A 26,530-nucleotide genomic window follows, 5' to 3' on the forward strand; every position below is an offset into this window, starting at 1 on the left:
AGGCGGAGGAGTGGAACAACCAGCCCGGTCAGTCTGGCAGCCTCTGAACAGCTCAGCTTTTTCCCCTTTTCGTTTTAGGGTGAAGGGGAGAGTGTGTGAAGAGCCTCTGTGTGCCTAGGGGGTGAGGGAGACAGGCTCCTCTGAGGCCAGCAGGTAAATCTACCCTCCGTCACTCTTCAGGGTAAGTTCAGGGCTCCCAGTCATGTGCTCCTCCCACGTAGGTCAGTCCCATAAGAAACCTGGTGTCACTGAGAGCCCCCGGGAGTCTGAGGGGTGGGCTGGGCCCCAGGAAGCCACTACGCCAGGGCTGCGGAGTCCTGGAGGCTGTGGGAACTTGGAGGCTCCACAGGAATCCCCATTGCTAGGGGTCATTTCTGCTTCCTGAGTGGGAGTGACTGTGTGTATCCTGAGGTCTGGGACATTTGTCCTTCAGGCCGCGGCAGAAAGCTGAGGCGTAACTTCTAAGATTAGAACACAAGTTGCCCAAGGACCCGGCCTGCCTCCCAGTCAGCTGCAGGCTCTCCTGTTACAATGGCTCCCCTCGCTGCCCTCCCCTCCCTAGGACCCACGCTCAGATAGATGGTCTACTAAAGCTGTGTTCCTAACCACAGCTTCATGCTGCCTCCAGAAGTCAAAGCACTTGAAAGATCATATTTGGGGTTTAAAAAGCACCCATCAAATTTAGTAACTGTAAGACCAACAAACCAAGAACAAACAGGCAAAGGATTTGAACAGACACTTCACCAAAGAAGATAGGAATGGCTCATAAGCACACTAGTCATTAGCTAAACACAAATTAAGACTGCAAAGAGATACCACTACCCACCCACAAGAATGGCAACAATGAAATAAACTGACAATACCAAGTGTTGGCGGGCCTGTAGGGCAACTGGAATGCTCACACATTATTTGGTGGGAACACTACATGGAACAGCCACTTGGAAAAATATTTTGGCAGCTTCTCATCAGGTTAAACACTCACCAACCACATGACCCAGCAATCCCACTCTTGGGTATTTGCCCAAGAGATGAAAACATATGTCTCCATAAAGACTTGTATGCAAATATTTAGAGCAGCTTTGTTAAGAGTCCAGATCCAGAAACAACCGAAACATCTGTCAGCTGGTGAGTGAATGTGCACACTGTGTTATACCAGGTCATAGAATACTACTCAGCAACAAAGGAATGAACTAGTGATATGCACCCACAATAGGTTTCGAAAGGCATCATGCCAAGTGAAAAAGTCAGACACGAGACTCCCGGTCTGATTCCATTTTACAACATTCTTCAAAAGGCAGAGCCATTATGACAGAAAGCAGGCCACTGGTTCCTGGGACCAGGGCGGGGGCAGGGAATTGACCGCAGAGGGTCTAGGGGAACCGTTGAGGTGATGGGAACATCGTATATTTTGATGAAACCAGTACCCTGTGGTAGTGGTTACTTGACTGTGTACGGTTGTCAACACCCCTTAAATCGTACACTCGTTAAGGTGAATTTTATTGTACGTAAATTTTCTCATAAATGTAATACAAATTTTTTAAATTTTAAAAAAGTGCTCATCATGGTATTTTTTTAAAGATTGAAGTGCACTCCACACGTGAGAGGTCTCCTTTCATTTGCCCTGGGGGTAGGGCACCTGGCTTAGTCCCTGGAAGCTGGCCCCATGGGCCCCACAGCGTAGGCAGGAAGGCACCGTGGCCCCAGAAGGTTGGCAGATGTTAGGATCGGGCCACACCCAGCCATTCCTGCCCAACCGGGGCAGCCAGCTGCCAGCGCTCATGAAGTGAGAACCGTGAGGACGGCACAGAATTCAGAGCTTGACAGACCAGGTTTGAATCCCATGCCCCAGTGTATGGGCTGTGGGATCTCGGCAGTTGCTTACCTGCTCAGAATCCCACCTGCCAGATATGCCACTGGCACCCTCCACGGGGGCACGGTGGTGCTCAGAGACAGTGTTCGATGAGACAGGTTGGGTCCAAATCCAAACCCTGCCTCTTCCTAGATGTGTGATCTTAGGCAAGACACTCAGCTTCACTGCGCCTCAGTTTTCCCACTTGTAGAATAAAGCACTTATCTCCTGCGATTGTCACAGAGACCAAATGAGATGATGTACAGGACGAGCTTGCCCTCCCGTTTTAGCTATTGTTGTGGTCACCAGGAGTACCCGTCGGAATGTGGGCTCCCTTGCACCTTGTAGGGATGCCAGGTGGTCCTGAAGAATTAATAGCAAGGGGGTCACAGGGGGTGCTGCTGCCAGGCCTTTCCATCCCATCCTGCAGAGCAAGTCAGACACGTGTGGGCTGGCCTTGCATCTCGGAGTGGAAGGAATTTACAAAGGAAAACATCTGCATCATACAGAAAAGCAGGCTGGCCAGTGGGGTGTGACTCTGGGCTCCAGTATGAGTCGCCTAACCCCTAGCAGGGCCGCTCCTGCGCTGGCATCATTTTTATTTCTCAGGCTGTTGGGTGGGGTAACAGGGACAGGACCAGCCATCAGAGGGAGACCACTTTTGGCTTCTGTAGATGGGGAAGGGCCTTGCCTTTCCCCCAGGGCTCTGTACTATGAAGGGACCATAAAAGGACAGCCCCATGACCAGTCTGAGGGTTGTGCTTGCCCCTGCCCCCCAAGCCTGACCAGACTTGTTTGTCAAGTGGGGGCAGGGGCCCTCCAGGGCCACAGTGGGCAAGTGGCTTGAGTAGCTTTCCAGGGAACATGCACAGGTCAGGCAGTGGGCCTAAGGGGTTAAGTCCGGAGGCGAACGTGCTCTCTCCTGTGGTCAGGAGGGAAGATCCAGATGAGTTATCTCAAGAGCTGAGCAGCCCGGGGGCGGGGAGGACACTGACCCAGCCGGGTGTGTGTGTGTTGGGGGGAGGCCGTGTGAACTCCCCGCCCCCTCAGCTCTTCAAGTTCGGGGCTCGCAGAGATGCCTCCCAAGGCTCCTTCCGGCTGGCTCACTCTATTTTTTCACTTAAATGTCCTAGTGAAGAAAACTGGGAACACTTAGGTTATCTTGCTCGTGTGGATGAAAACAGAAGTGGATGACTAAGTTCAGGCAGAATTGGGGAAGTTCTGCCGGGAAGCTCAGGAACCCCAAGGAAATGCAGCCTTATACCCCAACATCTTCACACACAGCTCTTCAAGGCACAGAGCGCCCCCCAAGAAGATTCACAGAGTGGAATGAGGACCATTCTCAAACCCAAGCATTCATCCCAATGAACATTCGTTCCAAAGGGGCCACCTGGGCCAGCCATGCTTTGGAAGCAGTTTCAGGACAGGAGACGGCACAGCTCGCAGAGCCGAGGAGAAGTGGGAGGGAAAACCGGTGACAAAGGAAACATAGTCAATAGCATTGTGCTAAGTTTGCATCAGCAACGGGTGCTTACTAGACTTAGTGGGGTGATCACATTGTCAAAACGTTATTTATACACCTGAAACTATAATAGAATATTGTATACCACAACTATACTTAAAGAAGAAAAAGAATCATGACCACACTGGATGGAGGGGTTCAAGGCCGAAAGAAGTGTAACTGTAAAGGGAAAAGTAAACTGGGGGCCTGGGCTGCCCCCCGCCCCCCTCAGCACTGCTGCCCAGCTCGGGGAAGGAGAAAATACTCTCACAAAGAAGGAATGACGGCAGTTTTCTTTCATTCACATCCTGGGCACGTTACTTTTTGCTGTCTGGGACAGGAGGGCACAGGAGGGTCACGAAGGCACAGGCTCAGCACCTGGGCAGCCAGCCTGAGAGGGACATGGCCCTGGAGCAGGAAGGGCCTCCGGGAACCCGCGCCTCTGAGACTACAATGGGCCTTGAGGGACAGTCGGGGCTCTTCACTAACCCAGGGTGAGGACTCTGGGGCCCTGTGGGAGGGAGGGACGCCCAGGCTCTGAGCAGAAGTTACTCCCAGGAAACCAAAGAAAGGTCCTCCCAGTAGTGAGCCCAGAAATATCCTGGCCCCTGCCCAAGAAGCATCGATACAAGGTCCAAGACGCAAATAGCCCGGCCTCCGCTCGCTGCCCTCCAAGTAGCATCTGTGCTCCAGGAGAACCTCCCTGGCCCGGGCAGCCTGCGCTCAGGCTTGTCCGGCAGATGGCTCACAGGTGACTTGGTTTGCGTATGGACAGTGGAGCCCAGCTCAGCCCAGGCCCTGTTCTCTCCCCTCGCTTCGGGGCACAACCCCTGGGGAGCCTGGCATGGTGGCGGCTAGGCCACTCCCACAGAGAGGATCTGGGATTGCAGAGGGCCGTCTGTAACCCCACAGAAAGTGGAGAGTAGGAATGGTTCTCACTCCCTTCCCCCCGGGAATGAGGGCCCTGCTGGCTGCCTGCCATCGGCCTGCCGTCCAAACACAGTGCGCGGGGTGGGGGGCAGGGACTCAGAGTCCTAACTAGTCTAGTCCCAGACCCTTGTCCTCTGGACTTCATTTCCTCCTCTGTAAAATGGGGATGATCCTGCTACACAGGGGCATTATCAGAGCTACATGATGTGCCGGGGATGTGCCTTATCAGCCAGTTCTCTCTCTATCACGCTCCCCCCCTTCCTACTTTCCACTGATTTTACTTACTATGGCAACAACTGGCTCATGTTGGGGTTACAACCTCTTTGGTAGTCAAGACTCTAAGCTAAGCAGGAATCTCTGTAGGTCTATAAGTTGCAGGCATCTTAAAGCCAAGTAAGATCTGCAAAGATCCAATTCCTACAGAAGTCTCAGCTAAACATCTAGCGACAGTCAGAGGTGTTCTTGAAAGATAAAACCAACCAACCAACTTTGGGGGGTGGGGGATGGTTACAAGGAAATTAGACAGGGTCCCTGCTCTGTCGAAGCTGAGGGTCCTTTGGTTCACTTCGCAGCAGAGGGAAGGTCACTTCAAGTGGGAGTTGAGAATTCAGTGGCACAAGAGTTGTGCCGTGTGGGGCATGATTAATGCCCAAGGATCAGCATCGGCTGCCTTGTGGCTGGTCTGAGGACCCAGGAAAGAGGAGCCAGGGGTAGGATGGGTGTGAGACTGGCTCAGAGGGAGGTTGTGGACACTGTTCGGGAGACAGAAAGTCTGTTTCATCCCCCACTCTGCTCCTCAGGTGACCGTGGGTGGGTAACTGAATGTCTGTACCTTCAGGGGCCTCGTCTGTAAAGTGAGGACAACATTCATATCACAGGCTTGTGTGGGCTCAGGTGAGAGGGTGCCAAGTGTAGCACATAGTAAATGCTCAATAAATGCAGGTGATTATTAGACAGGAAGCCCAGGCATTTGGATTTATCCTCAAGGTGTTTAGAGGAAAACATTTGTCCTGAGTTCTGTCCATGCAGAGGCACCGAGGCAGTCCCCCAGTGATGCGGACATCCTTTCTGGGAGAGGGAAGGGTGAGTGACACAGCTCAGACGGCAGGAAAGGACCCTGTGACCCTGGGAGGCCCTGGAGCCAGGGCATGGAGAGTTCAGGGACATGCCACATCTATCCTGCCAGAAAGGACAGGAAAGAGAAGAAAGCTGGGAAAATGGGAGGAAAACTTCCATTTAAGGAGCAAACAGAGGAGGGGACTCTGGGGGAGGGAAGGAAGACGGAGGCTAAGAGCTGGAGATGGAAAAATTCCAGGCTGGCATCAGCTCCAGGATCAGGCTGAGGGAGCGCACGTGGTCTACGGGGAGCCTGTGAGAGCAGGTCCCAGCATGCTTTGCTGAATTCCCACGCCTGGCTCATGACGTTTTGAAGGCCAACTGAGATTAGCCAAAGCATAGATGTCACAGCAGAGTACAGGATAAAAGAGTATTAAAATGAAATGTTTCCCTTTTAACTAAGAGAGAAATCCCAGAAGATTACACACACACACACACACACACACACACACACCCCCTCTAACTAGAAAAAAATGTAAAACTTTTTAATGGAGAAAATACTATAAATGGAAGAAAGCGAAAACAACAGATCTGAAAAATTATTTGTCACACAAATAAAAAGGAGATAATATCTGCTGCATAAAGCACTCTCACAAAAAGAGAGGAACAATGTATAACAAAGGATATAAATAAGCAATTCATAGAAAAGCAAATACAAAAAACCAGTAAGCATAAAAAGATGCTCAAACTCACTAAGTTGTCAGGGTAATGCAAATTAAATTAACACTAAGATTTTTTCTTTCTTCTTATGACACAGGCAGGGAGAGAGGGGGTAGGAGGAGAGAGAAACAGCCCTTGCTGTTTGGGAAATGGGAAAAAGTGAACATCATATATTGCCAGAGGAAATGTGAATTGTTACAGCCTCTTGGTCTGGCGACATTTATTAAGTTAGATGACACAAACCTTTCAACTCAGTCCACGCTCCTGTGAGCCTACTTCACAGACAGACAGCCCCAGCATACGAGGACGTGAAGGCTGATGGAACTGTGTATAACAGCAAAACCCCAGAACCACAGTGAGCACCCCTAAAAGGGAGAGGTTTTATGGTCCATCCACATAATGGGCTATTTAAAAAAAATAAAAAATCTATTGATTTCAGAGAGAGGAAAGGAGAGGGAGAGAGAGATAGAAACATCAATGATGAGAGAGTCATTGATCGGCTGCCTCCTGCATGCCCCCAACTGGGGATCGAGTCCGCAACCCGGGCATGTGTCCTGACAAGGAATCGAACCCTGATCACCTGGATCCTAGGTCGACGCTCAACCTCTGAGCCACGCCCAGTCGGGCTGGGCTATTATACTATTATGAAACCATTAAAAAGAATGAACTAGATCACTCCAAATTTTCACGAAAAACTGTCAAGTCAGAATAATAAGATGCAGAGAAGTGTGTCTAATATGACCCCAATGTTATAAAGCAATGAACGACTAACCAGCTCCCCTGTATCTGCATGAACCTGTATATCTGCATGAACGTGTGTATGACGTATATATAATCATGTGTATAGACCTAGAATATGATGTATGCTACAGAAAGCTATCTCTGAAGGGTGGTCCGGGGAGGGAAGCTGATCTGGGGAGGCAAACGCAAGGAGTTTTACATGCCTGTGAAAACCCAGCATGCCTGCTTCCGTCTCAGTTGTGTGAAATTGTGCACGTGTGTTTAAGTGAGTAAATTAGAACTGATTTGCAGGGCTGGGCTGACCGTGACATGTTTTCAAGGGAAAAAAGAAAGTTGCCAAGATATATAACATGAAAAACATCAAATAAAGAAAAAAATTTTAAATACTGAAATGAGAGTTTCAAGCTCTAACTCCTCGAATCCTGCACTCTGCTCAAGGAAACAATTCGGAGCCAAAACGCGCCCTTCCACTTCAGCACATACACTTAGAAACAGCAAATCACGGGACAGAGGAAAGAGAGAGATGGGTGGTTTCCAGGGGCCCCACCCTTGCCCTTCTATAGGTCTTGGACAACTCAGCGTCGTGGTCACACATCCCTGGAGGTGAGCAGACTGTGTCCCCAGAAGCCGCGTATTCGTTACTTTGGGGAAGGAAAGAAGACAGGAGGCGACACTGACTGAGTGCTTACTATGTGTGAGGCCGCCCCAGGCACAGCCCGGTCCTCCCAGGGCCCTGGGGAGGAGGTGTCATTATGCAACTAGTCCTGTTTTACAAGGAAGCTCGGTGGCTTTCCCTCAGTCACGCGCTGGTGTCATGGAGGTGGGTTCAGAACTCGGCCAGTGTCCTCACAGGACACAGCCATCCTCCCTTCAGTGAAATCCCTTCCAGCTCCAGGTGCCAGTGGTGCCATTTCGGAGCAAAAGCGCCATCTGAGAGTGCAGCCTGACACCTGGGAGCAGCGACCGCTTTCGGGGCCTAGACGGGAAACGGAGAGTTTCCTGATGTGCCAGACTGTGATCGGGGGAACCTCGCGCCCCGTGTCCAGGCCACTCTGCTTCGTCCTTTAGGGCGGGCGTTGCAAACGGCCTTCCGAGGCCAGGCAGGCAATGCCAAGGAGTGGGTGGGGAGGGAGGAACCCCGGCCCGCCCCAGTGAGGGCTGCCGCCACTCAGCTCCAGCTGCCTGCCTGGGTCATGTGGAGTAACTTTCAAAGGGTCCCTCAAGGCCCAGCGTCACCAAATTATCTGATTTTTCAAGAGAAAATTATCATCTAAATTGTTAAGTATAATCTATTGATTTTGTTTTGAACACCAGCACAGTTTGTGTGTGTGTGTGTGTGTGTGTGTGTGTTTAAAGGCAAACCTCAGTGCCTGGAGAAAAAGCCTGCCTGAGGCATTTGGTCCAGGAGGCCAGCAGTGGGCTACGTGAAATTTATGCAAAAAATGTGTTTATCATGTTCTACCAGTTTTCCTGGGTAATCCTAGGAGGGATCTTTTTGTTTGATAAGTGAATTTATTTTTAGTTATTATATGTATAACACTAGATCATTGTTCTGAATATTTAATAACATCAAAGGTATTCTTACCTCCTCATTGAATTCAAATGGGGATTACAGGGGAGAACTCCAGACAGCATGAGAAGGCCTGGGTTCAAGTTCAGCCCCTGCCCCTCTGAGCTACTAGACCCCTTATCTGTTGCAAGCCGTAGTCTCCTACACCGTAAGATGATCAGTAACTCCCAACTCACAGAAGGAGTGGCCTGAGAGTTGGGGTGGGGAATCTGCTTTCTTCCAAGGACCATTTGGATATTTATAACATCATTTGAGGGCCATACAAAATAATCAGCTTGAAAATTAGCAATGAAAAAAGCTCCTAGATTTATTGAATTTTGAGCCCCGCCTGTGGTTGCCTTGGTAGGGCCAGACCTATACGGCCCTCAGGCCAGAAGTTCCCTATCCCGGGTAAGCCATGTAATAAAAGTATTCAATAAATACTTGTTCCATTCCTCCTAAAAGACAGATGCAAGTCTCCATAGAGTCACGTGGATTGTCAAATAGACAAACCAAGAGAGGTTATGTTGCTTTACTGATGGTTTCCTCGCTTTATAGAGGATCTCCCCTCAGAGGCTTCTCTGGGACGTGCAAAGAGTGATGCTCCTGGAGTTTTAGCATATGCATAACTTTTTGGGGTAAAAATGAACAAGTATTCTGACTTTTGAATGGCCAAGGCATCCTTACCTGTTCGACAAGGCTGTCGTAACAGGTTAGGAGGAGGGTTCTACGTGTGAGAAGTAAAGAATATATGCCTTGGAACCACCGAGCTGCTCTGTCACTAACGCCATTTAGGTGGGGAGTCAACCACCGGAGTGTTTTGCTGGAGACAGAGGCTTCCTCCTCTCCACTCTGCCCGGGTACCTCTGGCCACCTGGTATGAGGACACCTGCACCGCGGGGGGCAGGCGATGGCTGGGTCGTGTATTCACCTCCCCTTGTCCGAAGGCGACTTGAGGTGGCACACACAGGTTGGAGCAGGGACATTTTTTGGCAATCTCAGAAACAAAGCTGCTGAGATCACGGCTCTGTCCTTTCTGACAGTGACACCATAGGAAACACATGTAGACAGCAGGAAACTGGAGAGATTAAAAATATCTGCCAGATTCCTAAAAAATAAGTAAAATGGTCTTTTTTCTTCACAGGGAAAACAAACAAGATGATATCTGGTCTGAGCCATTTCCTCTCTGCAGAGCACATCCCTCCTGGGGGCCACTGTCCTCGGACAGAGACTGGCCAGACCACGCTTCTACAGCCCGGGACGTCCAGACCCCTGAGGTCAGGAAGGGTCCTGAGCAGGTTCCAAGTCTCCGAGCTTGAGATTTCTTTAGCAGGAGGGAGGGTGTTAGGAAGTTGAGCTCGTTTCCTTGGGGAGAGGTGTAGCGTCCATCTGGTTTTGGAAACAAGGGGTCCACGTGCTCTTCCTCCACAGTCTCCCAGTCCAGGGAAGTGAGATCCTGGGGGCCACGAGATCAGGGATGACAGCTGGCTGGGAAGGATGTGGTGGCCGGCCTGCAGGGCCTGGCTCAGCACAGGAGCAGATCTGAAGGTGGTGGAAAGAGCACCCGTTGCATCCTGCTCTGTCCCCCACCTTCTGACATCCTTTAGGTCATCACGCCCAGCCATTCTCTCTTCTCCACATATTCCCAGTGGAACCCCTCCGTCTCGCTGTGGTCACTGCGCTTGAAGGCCCCTCATCTCTCTCGATTGTGGGGAGAGACTTCTTTGCCTCTGCTCTTCTTTGTCTTATCTGTTCTCCCCGCTGTTGCCCAAATCATGTCTAAAACCTGTGTGGTTATGTCTTTGCTTGGCTCACCTACTATATGTAGACCTACTGTGCAATCAAACCATTTCGTGTAGAATAGAGGCCCCTGCCCATTCCTCCTTCCTGAAAGGTTACACTTTACACTCATACCAGCCAGTACTCCTCGAACATTTACCACATGCCCAGAGCTACGCTTGGTGCCTAATGAAGAAGTCACATCACAAGCATCAGCCGGACAAGCGTCATGATCATGCATCGGTGGCAGAATCGGCGCTGAGGCCCAAATGACCTGCCCACAGTGACAAGGCTGTGGCTGTCCCACTCCACACCCTGCTCTTCCTGCCACAAGCCTCTCACTGCCCTTCTAACGCACTACGCATGTTCTTGCCTCTGTGTCTCCGCATATGCTGTTGTTCTGCCTGAATACTTGACCCTGTGCACTCCACCCGGACAGCTCTTCAACATCCAGGAACCAGCTTCTGGCTACCCCCTCCAAGGAGCCTTCATGGACTTCTCCCCTGGGTGCTGCCATCACAGCCAGCCGCTCAGCCTCTCTCACAGCACTGTCCTTGCTACATGGACCTGTCGGTCCCTCTCACCAGAGTGTGGATCCTTTGAAGGCATGCGCCATAGGCTGTTCCTCCACGCTCCCCTATTCCAAGCACAGTGGCCAACACATAGTAGGTGTGCAATGAATATTTATTGGCTTAAAGACTCAGCCATTGGATAAAGACTGAGGCTCTGGTTTCTGGACCAAGTCTCTCGAACCCAGGATCTCCCATCTCTTAGATGAGACCAGCAGTCCGCTCAGCTCCTTAATTTCCAATGAGGCCCAGGTTTCATATTTTAGAGATGCTTCTCACGTGACACTAACATGCACCCAGAGAACTAACATGACCTTGAGAACGCCGTGGGAAGAAGCTCACTAAGGGAAATCACACGTTTACACCTAGGAACTCCATGTAAAATAAACTCCAGGAAGCTACTAAAGCAGATAAACTTCCAAAGCAAAGGGAGAAAATGCAGACCCAAAGTTATGATCTGGGAAGACTTGGGGCCTTCATAGCCAGTAGTAATGTGTGATGGACTGTGAGATAGCACCGCATGACAGTCAGACTGGCAGAGTAGGTTCTAATGATAGAAAAGCCAGAGCTGCCAGGACTGTGGGGGGAACTGCTCCCCCAAACACTGCTGTTAGCATTACACATTGATTAATGCTGCCTCTTGAGACAGTGATCTAGCGCCCTGTGAGAAAACGCTTTGCTCTATTTTTAGAATATACACTAAGGAAATAAAGAAGAAAAATGCAGTTTACACAAAGTTATCTATAGCATTGCTATTCATATAAAGGTGAAAAATTATAAACTGTCTGAATATTAAATTTTGGAGAGCAGTTGGAGTAAACTATGAAGGCCATAAATGCTCCCATTAAAAATGACAAACACGTTTCTAGCACATGGAGGTGTGTATGGGAAGAGGGGAAAGATGACACAGTGACGGCCACGCGGAAGCATAGAGACGCACATCAACGAGGGTGGGCAGTGGATTTGGAAGGGTCGGCAAGACCACGTAAGGTTCCCCAGCTCTGAAGTTGGTCCAAGTTTTCCTGATTAGACAACCTGTGTCCCCACCGGGCAGCGGCTGGTTGGTCCCTCTCTTCGCGGTGCAGGCCTGGCTCCAGTCTCACACTGCTTGTATTTTTACCTCGGCCTCTGGGCTGAAAATACACACCCATATCTGGGCACAGTGAGGGTCCAGCTTTAAAGGGGCCCCATTCCTGTTCAACTCAAAGGCTCTCCAGTCCAGATAAGCCGGGAATCACAGGCTCCAGGAAGAACAGAGAGTCAGGGAGATAGGAGCCAGTGGTGGGAACTCTCGCAGGGCTGGTCGCAGGCCACCGCCCTCCCAGGGGAGAGGGTGGCTGTCTGGGTGAGAGGAAACATCTGGGGCCACCCCCAGATAAGAGTTGAGGGGAGGAGCACAGTCCCTCTCAGGAATAACTAGGGGAAAGCCTGTCACAGGCTCTGCCTCCTCCTGCCCCCATCAGCCCATGGTGCCCCTGTGACAGAGGGCAGATGGGGAGCAGGCTGGTCCCTGCCTGGCCTCACGCCCTCGTCTTGGCTGGGCAGACATGGCTCCCTAAATGGAATAGCGCCTGGGGAGTAAGACCCCCAGAGCGACAAACTACCCACGGGGTGATGGGGAAGAGGCCAGTCCCAGGCAGAGGGACGCGCAGGAGCAAAGGCCTCCAAGTCAGAGGCAGAAAGCAGCTCAGAAGGGCCGGAAACTCAGTGGTCACAGGCCACTGCACTGTACTCTGGGTGGGCAGGACGCGCTCCTCTGCCCAGCAGGCGGGGTGGGAGCTGCGCTGGGGGTGGGGAGCGTGGGGGCAGGGGAGAGCCGGGCGGGAGGCATGCACCCTGCTGCCCAAGTGCTCCCCCAGGACACGGCCGGGGACAGGCAGACAGGAGTAGCGGGGCCCGGAGTGAAAGGTGGGCCCTTTCTGTTCTCACCCACAGCTGGAAGTGAGGCTCCGGATCTGGGGGGTTTGTTATATACTAAACTGTGTCCCCAGTGTTGATGCCCTGACCCCCAGGACCTCTGAATGAGACTGTATTTGGAGATAAGGTCTTTAAAGAAGTAATTAAGTTAAAATGAGGTCCTGGGGAGTCCTGATCCAATGAAGAGGAGATTAGGCCGCAGATAATTTTAGAGGGAAGGCCCTGTGGAGACACCCGTCTTAAAGCCAAGAGGAGAAGCCAACCCCACCGGCCCCGAGTCTTGGGCTTCTGGCCTCTGGACGCAGCGGGAATGCGATTGTGGGGATTCGCACCAGGCTGAGGAGCTCTGTAAGGGCCCCTGGAGCACGGATTCAGGCGTGCCGCCCCTGGGCCGTCCGTCCCCTCACCCCATCACACCGTGTGCTCGTGCTCGAGGCACATCCTCCTCTGGTAGCACTGCCCAAGGGCACAAGCAGAGCCACCTGCAGGCCGGGCATGCTGGCCTCTCCCTCCCTGCTCCGTTCTTAATGGGCGCTTTCATTTCTGAAACTCAAAACACTTTACTGGACAGACGGGGAGTCCTGATAGCTCCTGAATTTTGCCCTTGACTGTGGCTGAACAGTCAGGCTCCAGGCTGCAGGGGCAGGGCAACGGTCCCCTGGTGTGGACAGCAGGTCTCTCCTCACGCCCTGGGCCTCTGGGTGGGCCCCTGGGGATCAGGCCAGACCCAAACACTAGAGAGTCAGGAAGTCCTTCCCTCCCACCTCCGTTTCCTCTCTGTGGCTTCAAACACGGCCTCTGCCTCTGAGCAGAGCAGCCTGGGCCGGGCCCAACCTGGCCTGGCCTAGGAGCAGCTGCTCGGAGCTTCAAAGGGAGGCCACACCGAGAGGAGGAAGCAGAGGCCCCGTGGGGGACACGCCCGCAGCTCTCCAGCCCTCCACACACCCGGGCCCAGGGCGCCTGCTCCTCTTTGAGGGACCAGGTCATTTCCAGATACCTCCCTGTGTTTTTCAAAACACAGAGGTGACAACGCCTTGCATCTGTGGAGTCCTTTCTTCCTTTTCCAAGCCCTTGACTATGACCGTTATCTCAGTTAATCCTCCCAGTGAGCCAGGCACAGATGGAATTACCATCCTGGTGGGGCCCCAAATCCTGTGCCGTTGAGTCAAGGTCCCGCAGCAACTCGGTGATGCCATTTGGTCCAGAGCCCTGAACTCCTGCACCCTGTGCCTGGCTTCTGGCTAGACGGGAACACTCTCTTGGTTTTCTCCAACACATACATACCCGCGATGCACCTGCACAGGTACCCAGGGGTGCAGGTGAGCTACTTTTCCTTATGGACGTGAGAAACCCAGTCCCAGAGGCTACGGCTACACCTGGGCATCCTCCTGAGCACAGGCCCCTTGGACCCACCCTGCCCTTTCCTTTGTCCTCAGCTGGGCCTCTGGTGGAAGTTCTCAGCCGTCGGAAGAAGGGCCCCTCTCAAACACCTCTCCTTGGCTCTGCCCTCACAGACCCTCCTGCAGCCCAGCTTGCCTGGTCTTTAGTCCAGACGACCGAACATCCCCTAACATCTCCATGACACGTCTCTCCAACCCATTCACTGAACCACAGCCTCGGCAAATGTTGTAAAATGGAAATCTGACTGCATGACTCCCTGCCCCCCACCTCCCACCCCACTGCTCTGAGAACAAAATGAGAGCACAAAGAGGTGGCTTTCAAGAGCTTTAACTTCCCTGTCATCTCACCAGCACGCCAAACGCACCTCCAGTTGAGGCTGGGGCGTGCCTGCGGGGAGGCAGCTTCAAGGCCAGCCCTTTGGGCTCTCCCTCACAGTGAGACAGCCCCTCAGCGCTCTGGGTGCTCTGGGTGCGTGGAAATCCTGGTGCCTTGGAGATCAAGTCCCAACGAGGCTCTTGTGGTCTGCCAGCTAACTCCAGTCCTACTTCGCACCTCTCCTCTCTCCTGCGCCCCAACTCTCTTGTCTTCCTCAGTCTTCCGGACTGAGCTCAGGCACCACCTCCCTTGGGAAGCCTTTCCTCCCCAGGCCACGCCCTGAGCCGGGTCCTGGGCACAGGTGAGTTGGAACACTGGCTCAAGCTGTGGTCATCACCTGCTATCCTTCCGACTCCTTACTGGACTGCAAGCTCCCTGAGGGCAGGGTCCAAGTTTTATTCCCTTTCGTGTCCAGAATTCCTAGCACCAAACCGGGCACAGAGGGCGCTCATCGAATATGTACTTGGCAAGCAGGTGGGTGAGTGACCGATTCTCCTTCCCAGCCCAGACCACTCTTGCTCATGGCTGAGAAGGTTTCCCAGGCGCCAGCCCATGGCTCCCTGGAGGCCAGGGCAAACACTCAGGGGTTCTGCCTCCATCCGTGGCTGGTGGGGGCTCCTGGTGTTCCCGGGCTCACTCTGCCCTGCCCTCTCTGCTGGCATGTCATTTCCCCCTATCCGCAACTGCTCCTGCAGGAAGTGCCACATGATTGCTTCATTTCCCAGGGCGTCCACACCCCTTTCCTGCCCTCCTTCCCCTCCGTGCTGGTGGAGGGGGACCCACAGCAGGGCTCTGGGAGGATCGGACTCTGTGCTGAACCAGGCCCCACGGTCGCCGTCCCCTCACGTTCCCTTCTGGGCATGTCTGCAGCTTGTGCGCACCAGGTAGAGCGAGGCTGTGCGGGAGGAAGGCAGGAAGTCCGGGCCAGTTTGGGAGCCTTCACTGAGAACCATAAAAGCATCCAGATCCCGCAACCTAATGGTTCCACTCCTGGGAATTGCTTCCCAAGCAGTAATTCAAGAGAAGAAGGAAAAACCCATGGACTGTTTATAGCCATGTTATTTATAACACGGAGAAAGTGGAAACAAAGGCCGCTCCCCGAAATGGAAGGCCGGTTGCGTCCCTCTTGGGTGGGTTTGTGCGGCGGGATGTCCTGCGGCAGCAGCCGGCCCGAGGGCCCGCGCGGGCAGGGCTGTGTGCCCAGCTGCACGTGGGCTACGCCGCAGCTTCGTCAGGACTGTCTGTGTGGCTACAGATAACAAGGACACACAGAACTGGAAGTAGTTACATGGAGCGGAATTGTTTTTTCTCCCAGTTTTTTAACGATAAAAGGGATGACGAAACTGAGGATCAGAAGTGAGCAAGAAAGAAAATAGTTGTTGTGTTCGGATGATACATTGTTACAGTTTTGCCTCAGAATGTTTACTGTTAGCTGAATCATAAATTAATATTTTTAAAATATAGAGAGTACCCAGAACTGGAAGTCCTGGGGTTTTCTGAAGGGATTTTTTGTTGGTTGGGTTTTATCGTTTCAGACCATTCCTGACGGGGGTGGCTGTGGGTCTATACATGATCTGACGGGGGACCTGTAGCCTGGTTGCTACGAAAAGTGCTCAAAAGGACTTTGCCTATGGATACATAATTCTGACCCCTCTCCCTCCATTCTGTCTCCCTGGGCTGCAGTCCCAGCCTCCGGGTCACAGCCCAGAGGTCAGGGCCATTCCCTGAAGGCCTCTGTTCTGGGAGCTCGAGAGCGAGTTAGGGTACAGGAGCATGGGAGCCCACACAGGGAGGGTCCGGGGAGGGCTCATGGGCAGGAGAAAAAATTCCAAGTCCTACATCTGAGGGATATAGAGATAAAGCCTGAGCTTTTTTTTTTTTTTTTTAAGAGAAGTGTTAGTTTATGTGAAGTTTATGGTCAGCCAAACGCCCAACCCTTTGCATAAACTGAAGCACTCCTTCCCCATCCTTAGCTGTCCTGGTGCTCCTCAGACGTAGGGACGTCCACAGCCTTGGCCTCGGCCTACTCCTCTCTTTCCAGTTGCCTCTCACTGCCCCCGCCTGGGACACCACTTCTCAGCCCAACGCCCTCCAGTCTCCAATTCTGAATTCCCAATTCTGAATGTCCTGCCAATGCTTCAACCAACACTCAGCCCCTCCCGGTCCCAAACCAGCAAAATGCTTCTTTCCGCTCCCGCCTGAAAATGCAGTCACTCTCATCTTCTCTTGTCTGACCCCGCCCGCACGGCAGCCCCCAGCCAAACACCAAATCCTGAGGACCCCTCCCTCAGTGACTACACAGCTTCGTTGTCTTTCCGATCTCGAGGACGCCTCTCATTGGCCCATCAGCCTCTCAATGGCCGCGTGCGTACCATTCGGAATGCCCTGCGCCCTGCATTTATATGGAGACATCAGGTCACTTCCATCACCACCACTAAGCCCTCAGCTTATGGAGATAGCATCTCTAGATCCGACATTCTCCAAGAATCCATCCTGCAGGCCCAGTAAATATTTGTGGAATGACTGGACACGTGGATGTGTATTTTCAAGCCAGGTCTGCCCTACACTGGCTCACATTTTCCTAAAGTTAAGCGGCAGACTCTACATTCGTCCCTGTTTAATTTCATTATGTTGGTCTTGGCCCAGCATCCCTTCCTATGTAAATCATTTGAACTTGAATATGTCATGTAGCATATTAACTATCCCAGCTGTGGGTCATCTGGAGTCTTTCTATTTTTCAACCAAGTCATTAACAAAAATGTTTAGCAAGCGAAAGCCAATGACACAGTCCTGTGGCCTACCCTTGCAGACTGCCCTCTGGAAACACCTGAGATCCTAAGTGCACAGAGCTACCCTGTGGGCAAGGTGGCTCAACCTGCTGAGTTCATCTTTCCAAAAAATCGTTTGTAATGCAAGTAACATGGCTGAGAAACCGGAACACCCTGTTGGCCTGTGACAGCACTGGATTTGTAAGCCTAGCCAAAAGTTCAGATGGACGTCAGCTGAGAAGGGGTCTGGTTTGCATGTTAGTGTCTCACCCTCCTAATCCCACAGCTGTCTCAGAATCCCACCTGTTAGGGCCTTGCCTGCAGGTGTAGGGCCAGCACAGGTCAGGGAAGAGGTAATCCAGGTTCTGAGAGAGGAAGAGGAAGGGAAGCACTTCGTCAGGGTCAGGGGAGTCAGACTGCTGTCCTTGCCACGTCCCACCTACTCTTGTCCCGGCTCCACCAGGGAGAAGCCACACACCATACCGGGGGGGTTCCTCTCCTCCCCCCCTTTCTTTGAAAAACGCATTGATTGAGCCAGGCCTTGGCTGCCTGGGAGCCTACAGCTCGGATTAGCTGTTCCATGCCCAAGGCTCCCCTGTCTTCCAGGTTCTAGTCTGGACTTGGGTGGGTCCTGTGCCAGCATTGCTCCCAAAGACCAGCCTCCTGGAGAAGACCAGAGCTTTCCCAGCAGAGGTCTGCATGCCAGGTGCACCAACCACCCCTCTCCCCACACTCCCAGCCCTGACGAGAACCTCAGATGTCTCCTTGTCCACCTTGGGTCCAAGTCAAAGTTGCACCCAAAGCAAGGGAGGGGCTCTCCTCTAAATGACTATAAGAACTACTTACCCAGCAAATCCTATCACACCGATTAGGTGCCAGACATTGTTCTACGCACTTTACACAACTATGAACTCATTTAATGCTCAAAACAACCCAATCATGTAGGTACTGTTACTATTTCCATTTTACAGACGGGAAAACCAAGGCCCAGAGAGGTCACAGGCTAGTAATGGGCAGTCAGGACGCAAGCTCAGCTGTCTGGCTCCCCAGTCTGTGCTCTTAACTCCTACGTTCTGCTGCTTCTCCAGGGAGCAATAGGGAAACTTTGTTCAAAAGTGTGTGTTGAACACAAACTCTGCTCATTGCAGGGTAGGGGGCCAAAGACGGGTTTTTCAGAGCTTGCTGCTTAGCTTAAGAAATAAGGGAAAGTGTGTTGAAAACAAGGTGTGGTAGAATTGTGAAGTATTTTTCTTATCAGAGCCTCTGTTATATATCCTCTTTGGTCCATAATAGAAGACTTAGTTTTTTAAATAATTGAAAAAAAATTTTTTTCTTTATTTCAGAGAGAGGAAGGATGAGGGAGAGAGAGATAGAAACATCAATGAGTGAGTCATTGATCGTCTGCTTCCTGCATGAAACCCGGGCATGTGCCTTGACCGGGAATCGAACCTTATGGATTGAAGCTCAACCACTGAGCCACACTGGCCAGGCGGAAGCCTTAGCTTTGCTCATATTCAATGTAACCTTTGTTGCATGTCCTCTGCCACCTTCCATGAGGCAAAGAGAACACTGAAACTTTCTTACACAAAACACCCTCAGGTTGTTACAATTTTTCGCTATATCCACTTAATTAATATTAATAACCACACCACCATGATTTTATGGCCTATTTTAACTTCCCAAGGTACTTTCATAAATTATCTCATGTATCATGCAGAATAGCCTTATAAGGTAGGTAAAGCAGGCACCAGTCTGACAGATGGAGGGACCAACCAGGACCCCAAGACTAGTGACTGATGCTGGACCTGGAACCCAGGTCTCAGGCTTTATCTCTCTGAATACCATCCTCCTGGGCCTTTCCAAAAGGCAATAATCAGACAAAACGCAGGGGGCTGGGTAGCCTGTTACTACCATGTTTCTCAAACCCCACCACCTCATTCCCATGCTCCAAGGCCCACTTTTACCAGCCCCTTCCTTAGGCACAAAGGGCAGGGCTCACGTGCAAGGCTTATGGGGGAAAAGGCCACTCTGAGAGTTGGGTAACTCCATATAGAAAAAGGTACAGATGCCCTGTTCACTATGGGAATGTTCCCGAGTCAAAAAGGGTGGCTCTAAACGATCCCTCACGATGGCTAGATCCATCCAAGCGGCTGTTCTGGGGCCAAGATGTATGAGAAACATTTTAAGCAGCTGCCCCTAATGGCTTATGTTTACGTTTTGCTGTTACCTCTCCTATAGAATGGGGCATGTCTGCACCCTGTGACGTCCCCTCAAACCTACCTGCCTGTGCTAATCAGGCCCAAAGCACGAAGAGCAACGGAAGTCACTGAAAACACTGCAACAGCTTTTGAACACCTCCAAGCGCAGGAATGGCCAAGCGTCCCGTGAGTGAGCCCGAGCGAGCAGACACGCGCTTTCTCCCTCGGCCCTCACACCGCCGGCCTGGAAGACACGGTCTGAGCTGCAGCCCCAGCTCCCAGGCCCGCTGCTCTGCGGCGGCCTAAGACTCCAGGACACCAACTGCTCGCGAAGCATGTCTAGCTGTCATCATGGGCACCTGGCAGGACCGATGTCCTGTACTCATCCCTGTGATTGAGCGGAGCATGTGGCTGGTTCTGACCCTCCCAGGCTGAGCCATGGCCGGGCAAGTCTTCCAGAATGTTCCTTCCCTCTGCCATGATGAACCACAGTGATGCATATGGCAGCTGCTCTGTCCCCTGGGTCCCAGAGGGAAGGCCACAGTGACGCAGAGCAGACCCCCCTGCCAACACTTGATGGACGTGTAGAAATAACTCTGGAGTAGAAATAACCCTTTGCTGTTTCAGCCACAAAGACTGTGGAACTGCATTTCACAGCGACACACTAGCTGACCTATTGCAGCCACCTGCCCTCACCTGAGCAATTAGACGGATCATTCCTGCCTGATGCAGCCAACCTGTCCTTCCGTAAGCGCTCTTTCGGTTTCGGCCCCTCTCCACCCCCACTGACTGGATCTCGAGAGCAGGAGCTGCGCCCACGAAGGAGTGAGGCTGAGGTCCAGGCGCCAGGGGGAGAGGCGATTTCTCCGTGAGGGTTTATTCCCAGGAGCTGCTCCCCAGGGGAGCAGGTAAGAGGGTCCTGGGGGCGGCTTTCAGTGAGCTTGACCACAGGCATTCCCTTGCAGCCTGGGGCCTGTTTCCAATGCATCCCCTCAGCAGCCGGGGTTGGGGGCAGAGTGCGTCATCGGGGGGCTGAAATCAGGCTGAGGTCTAGTGGGACACCCCCAGGGCTGCCAGGAGGCCAGGAATAGCCACAGCGTGGGGGATCCCCAGCAGAGGAAGCCCGCTTTCTCTAGCTCCCATCAGAGAAGCTGACTTTGAACTCCCACAGGCCTGAATGCTTATTAAAACACTCTTTTGTGTGTTTTTATGTCATGCCATGCGTGTGTCTATCCTATTTCCCCAAATAGAAGAGAGCTCCTTTTACGGCAGGGGCTGTAATGTCCATCTCTCTGTACCCGGGCCCGGGCCCCCCACTTTAAATACCTTCATCTTGCTTTATCCCCAGGGAATGAACTGCACGCAGGTCCCCACATATGCCATGTTGTTTCTGGCACCAGTGGCTCTGCTCTTGTCATTCTTTCGGGCTGGAACGCTTTCCCGAATTTCTGCACTTGCTCAACTCCTGCTCATCCCTTAAGACTCAACTTAGAAACGATCTCTAACAGGAAGCCCTCCCTGAACCCTGGCTGGGTACGAGGCCTCCCTGTCCAGGTGAGTGCAATCCCGGTTCCGTTCTGCCCTTGCCTGCTAAACCTAGGTTCTTCCGGGACCCACAAGTGACACATTCATCTTTGTCCCCAGTGCCTGGCAGGCAATCGGCCCTCAGGGCACGTCTGTGGGACCTAAATGCTGGCGTGGGGCATACTGTGAAGTATTGCTGATTCACGGTGGAAGACCCGGCCTGGGAAAGTGTGGTTGTTACAGGGAGGGTTGGTCCAGGAGGATGGCCACGACCTGGTGGAGCAGGTTCGAAACCAGGGGCTGGGGGCGTCTGATGATGCTGACCCTTAGCTCCTTGGCTGGAGAGAATGCCCAGCACCAGTCTCTGGAACTTCCCAGGGATTCCAGCCTGGGGGCCCCAGGCTGCCCATCAGGATGGGCTCTGATGGCTTTGGGAGGGTCTCCCATAGCAGAGGGGCCTGCTTGTCCACCTCACCTCTCCTGGGGAGCCCCTGCCATCAGAACAGGATTTGGGCCATCCACGTGAAACTTTACAGGTGAGCTTCACAGGCTCAGCAGTCATTCCTCACAATTCCTGGAGATAGATATTCAGGAAGCCCAGAGAGGAAAAGATGGGGCGCTCATTGCCCAAAAGACCGGGGACGAGTGCGGTATCCTCCCTGGCCTGGCTTGGGAAGGCCCTGGAGAGACTAAGTTTCTGTACTCAGTGACAGCACTGTATCATTTTTCTGAGAGAGAGAGAAATATCTACATAACACCCTGATGCCCAAAAGGAGGTGAACATTGCTTTTGTGATGACACTGAAAGTCTTACTTCTCAGAGCTGAACCACTGTGCAGGTGAGAGACACACAGCCAGCTTTCCAATGGCCCCTGCTGCTCAAACCCCCAGGCAGCCTCCGCGTCTCTCTGGGGTCTTGGTGTTCTCCCTGACCATGTGGCTTTGTCCCACCCAGAGCCCTGAGCTGTTTACATGCTGGTGAGTTGGTCAAGCTGGCTCTGCAAACCTAAAACTTCTACTGGAGGAAGGCGGAGCTGCCTTCAGATTTCTCGGGAATCAAAATGCTTTCTCTTGTGGCCCTGATAAGATTACGGGGCTGTGGAGCGCCAGTGTTCAGATTTCCCACGGAACCGACCTCACTGGCCAGGCTCTGGCTGCCTTGCTGTGAGGGCCACGCCTCAGATCAGGCTCTGAAACCTGACCTCCCTCCAGAAATCCACGCTCAGACCTCTATGATAGGGCCGGGCCCTTCCGTCTAACTACCCCAAATTCCCGGTCACTGTGCCCAGCCAATGGGAGGTGTCTAGTAAGTGGAAACCAGTGTTACTTTGAGGGTCCCACATAGTGCCTGGGAGCCAGACAGGAATGTGAGGGTATTAGGCCAAGCCCCTAGACTCCAGCTCCCAGAGGCCATGCAATCCCTAGTGATGATCAGTGAGCTACAGCCAGCAGCGAACACAGGGCTCAGCGAGAGGGTGGGTCCCCAAAACAGCAAAGGCTGTTGGTGAGATTGGGGTAGAAAATATTTAATGAAGTAAAAGTGAACACATTATATATCATATATACTGATATATGTTCTCTCTTCTTTCTCCCACCTTCAGTCATTTATTTACTCACTCAACAAGCAATTATTGAGTACCCATCAGGCCATAGGTATATGAGTTAAGGCTCCTGTCCTCAAGGAACCTTCCAGGGAGAGGCCAACAGGCAGGCAATGCTGCCGGTACTCTAACTCAGTTTGAACAAAATGCTCCAAGGGGGTTATGGAGTCAGAAGACGTCTGGGAAGGCTTCGCCAGGTGGGGACATTCAAGCTGCAGACAGATGGCCAGAAGGGGTTCCCTGTTTGTTAATCCATTTGTCAAGCAAACTTGTCTTGTGAAATTACATGGTTATAGTCTAAGTACTGTGCTGATCTCTGGAGGTCTAAAGACCAATGAGATAGTCCCTGCCCACAAGAGGCTTCTAGAGCTGTAAAAGCTGCACTGCCCTTCTCCTTGGCATCCTGGAGAACTCCCTGGGGAGCTCAACCCACAGGTCATTTCTCATCTCTCCTACAACACCTGGGCTTTCCCTTTCCATCTTTTCCCTTCTCACTCTCTCCTGAAGTCAGAACATGCCTGGACTCTCAAAGGAGCTCCTTAGCCTGGCTCCCCTGCCCACTCTATGAACTGGTGTTCATGCCACATCATTCTGGCCACAACGTGGTCCCATCTTATTCAACACCTTTCAGCATTTCCCACTGTCCACAAGCTGAGTCCAGGGTCATCCATTGTGTGGCCTTTGAGGGCTACAGCTGGCCTCTGTCTGAATCAGAAAAAGGCACCCCTTTGGGGTACAGTTAGGCAAGGAGACTTTGCATGAAGGAACAGTAACCCTTTCCTCCAAGTGGCGTGGAGTCCAGCCCCACTCACCGCCTGGCCAGCATCCACTATACTCAGAGGCCCTGCGGTTTTTATCTCGGCACTTTCATTTCTCTCCCTCACTGTTTCCCACCTTCCTCTCCAGCCCACAGAGATAAGCAGCGGTGTGTTGCCCCTGCCCCCCTGCCGTGCCTTCTCCTCACCCAGCTCTCACTCAAGGCTTCTTTCTCAAGGTGCCGAGATCCCGAGAACTTGGATCTGCACCAGTCATTCATTCGGCACTTACACGTTTGAAAGTTATATACGTGACAGGACATATTAGGAAGTCTCATTTCCCATATGGGACTGTGAGCTTTTAAACAGCATCTTTATCTTCTTTATCCCCAAGGGCTTCATGGGGCCTGAAGTAATGATTACTATTGTTGATAATGGTCACAGTGACTTAAAATAAGAAAAACTGTTCCAAAGTCTTCCAGTGGGTATGTGGGTGCCCGAGAAGGAACGCAGAGGAAGCCTGTTGGTCTGGTTTGGGTTCCTAATACTGGGAAATAATATGACTCAGTTTCCCCCCAAATACCGTGGTCTCTTCATGTCTCCAAAGGGGGTCTCACTGCTCAAAAGAGGGGTGCACTCTGAGATTGTTCAGGAATTCCCAGATCCCACCATGAACAGTTTACTTCCTGGCTGAGAATCGTCACTTCCCGGGCCTCTTGGTTTCCTCCTCACTTCCTTTAGCGGTGCTACCTGCGGCGGTTCCACAGTCAGGCATTTTCCCTTCTAGAGCAGCCCCTGCCAACCCGCAAATCTGTGCCCGTGGCAGGCTCAGGGCGCCCGACCCTCGGGCGGCCGCGCACCCCCTGCCGTCGCTTCCCATGGCCTCCCACACAGGAAGCAGCTCCGGGTTTGTGCCACGCACGCTTCCTTCCTCAATCGAGGGAGAAGTAGTTGCCCAATGCAAGGAGTCCCTTTGTCTTCCTAGGACAGGGTTCAAAGCAGCTTTCTGCCCTCAAGCAGCAGCCTGCTGTGAAGCCTCAGACTTGCTTGGCTCTCACCCCCAATCCATTTCTGCAAGAGGCAGGCAGGCGCTGCAACAACTGAACCTGCAGCCCCGGCCTGAGGCGCCCGCGCTCTCCCAGCGGTGGGAACCCGCTTCTGGAGGAGCCTCACTCAGTCCCACAGGCCGGGCATCCCGGGCCATCTCCATCTCCTGCCCCGAAGCTGGAGGCAGCCAGAGGGAAGCTGGCGCTCCTGCTGTAGGCCTTTGAGTAGACTTGTGAACTCCACCTGCTGAGTTTTGCTATTTATTACCCCCACCCCCAGCCCTAATCTGCCTCAGTTTCCCTAATTTACCAAAGTGTCTATAGAGGGTTCATCTCAGACTCCGGTGGATTCCATGGTCCCCCATACTTTATAAAGCCTCCCTGAAAGCAAAATGCAAGGTGCCTGTCCAGGACAGACCTGTGGCCCCTGCAAAGAATCCACAGAGCCTCAGGCCGTGCGTGGGGCTAACTATGCAGAGCCGAGCAGGACTCCAGGGTAGAGCCTGGAGTGGGGAAGAGGCAGCAGGCTGTCTGAACCCGCTGGTGATGACCACAGCCTCGGGAGGAGCCGTTCCCCTTCCGCAGAGGGTGGGGTCACCTTAGATGCTATCTAACATTTGAAACGTCTCTTCTTCTTTTCAAAAGCCCCAGGTCCTGCTAAGATGAACTTAGGGCTAAATGTCAGGTCTCGGCCTCAAGGGAAAAATCTATGGAAACCTCAAGACCTGGAGAAGGGAGGTGGGGGGAATACACCCAGCTACTCCTACGCTGCAGGGTGGTTCCCAGACCCCCTGAGGTTGGCACAGTACCGGGGAAATCCCAGGAGGAGAAGGGGCAGGCCTCACCCAGTGCACCCCACAGATATGGCCAGCACACCCCACACACCCAGAGCCACGCAGGAGAGTCTCAAGTTTTATCAGCAGCAGTGCTATTTCCCCCTGAGAGGAGCTTTGCAAAAAGTTCTGCAAGATGTGAGACAGTGGGATTGGAGAAGCAGGAGGACCACCTGACTGTCCAAGGGGCCAACCTTCCATGGGAGGGAAGCCGCGGTGGCAAAGGAGTGCCTTGCTGCCAACCCTGTTTCTCTTTCGATACCGGCTCCAGATTCAGGGGCTTCTGCTTTTTGGAGGTCTGGGCTTGCAGATGCCAGTTTATGAAGTTTTGCTCTGAGCACGTAAGTTCCCCTCCAAAGTACCTGGACCCTAGACGGCCCCCTGTCCCTTTATGGTCCTCCCACAGCCCCGCCTGCCCCAGGGGCCCCCCAAGTGGGACCAGGGCACTCTCTGGGTTGGCAGGCTGGTGGGCATCTCCCTTCTCCCGGGCAGCAGCGGGGCCACCCTATGTACCCTGCTCAGAGCAGCAGCTGCCCCCCCGCCCTCGCCCACCTCGCCAGCCAGACGTTACCTCCATGTCCTCCAGGTGCCACTCCGCTCCTCCACTGGGGCTCACAGTCCCGTCGTCCTTGCTCCGGCCCCGCCTGGTCGGAGCCGCTGCAGCGCAGGGCAAGTGGGCTGCCGGCTGGTTGCTGTGGGACAGCCCGGCCTCCCCGCCTCCCCGCCTCCGGGTAAGGACAGGAGGGGGGGGGGAAGGGGGAGGAGGAGCACGCGGAGGAGGAGGGGGGAGGGAGGGGGAGAGGGAGGGAGGGAGGGAGGCCAGCCTTCAGGGTTTAAATTTAGACACAAATCTAAACAGATACTGTCCCCTCCCAGGGCAGGACTCCAGGAAGGGAGCCACTTCGCTCCATTAATGTGACCAAACATGGGGTGGGACAGCCGCCTGGCGCCTCTTTCTGGAGAAGCGTGTCCAGGACCCTGGTCTTTGCGCAGGGTCAGCCCTTCTCAACCTCTCCCTCTTTTAATGTGCGTTCTTCCTTTTCCTTGCCCTGAAAGTTAGGGTTCTTTCATTCCTCTGACCTCCCCTCTTTTATGGCATCCTTACTGCTTCCTTCCCAGCTCTCTCTCCCCCCCTTTCATTGCATTCATGTCATACCTGGCTTTCTGCTGGTCCTGGCTGGGGAGCAGGACCCTTCCTGGTTGATGCCCGTGGTAACCCCCAGCCCAGAGGACAGCAGTGCACACGGAGCCGGCCGCACTGTGCGGACCGGATGGGACCCTTTCCCCTGTCATCTCTTTACCTCTTCCCCTCCCAGTCTCACGTTTTCACCATCAGCCCGTCCACCCCTCATCTGCATGTTCGGAGGAGCAGGAGGAGCAGGAGAAAAACAAGGTATCTAAGCGAAGCTCTCCAAGCTC

General features: G+C 52.9%; 1 protein-coding gene across 3 annotated transcripts in view; it reads right to left on the bottom strand.

The window, feature by feature from the left end:
• RCSD1 (RCSD domain containing 1) overlaps positions 1 to 25,766 on the bottom strand; it is a 44,468-nt gene extending 18,702 nt beyond the window's left edge. For all 3 annotated transcript variants that reach the window (XM_081120471.1, XM_081120469.1, XM_081120470.1), the window contains exon 1: positions 25,683 to 25,766. In XM_081120471.1, the coding sequence (XP_080976597.1) occupies positions 25,683 to 25,688 (6 nt within the window). In that variant the 5' untranslated portion in view covers positions 25,689 to 25,766. The remainder of the gene's footprint in view (positions 1 to 25,682) is intronic.
• Between the last annotated feature and the right edge of the window lie 764 nt (positions 25,767 to 26,530).

This window comes from Miniopterus schreibersii, assembly GCF_964146895.1.
Source record: "Miniopterus schreibersii genome assembly, chromosome: 19".
In the NCBI taxonomy this organism is placed as follows: Eukaryota; Metazoa; Chordata; class Mammalia; order Chiroptera; family Miniopteridae; genus Miniopterus; species Miniopterus schreibersii.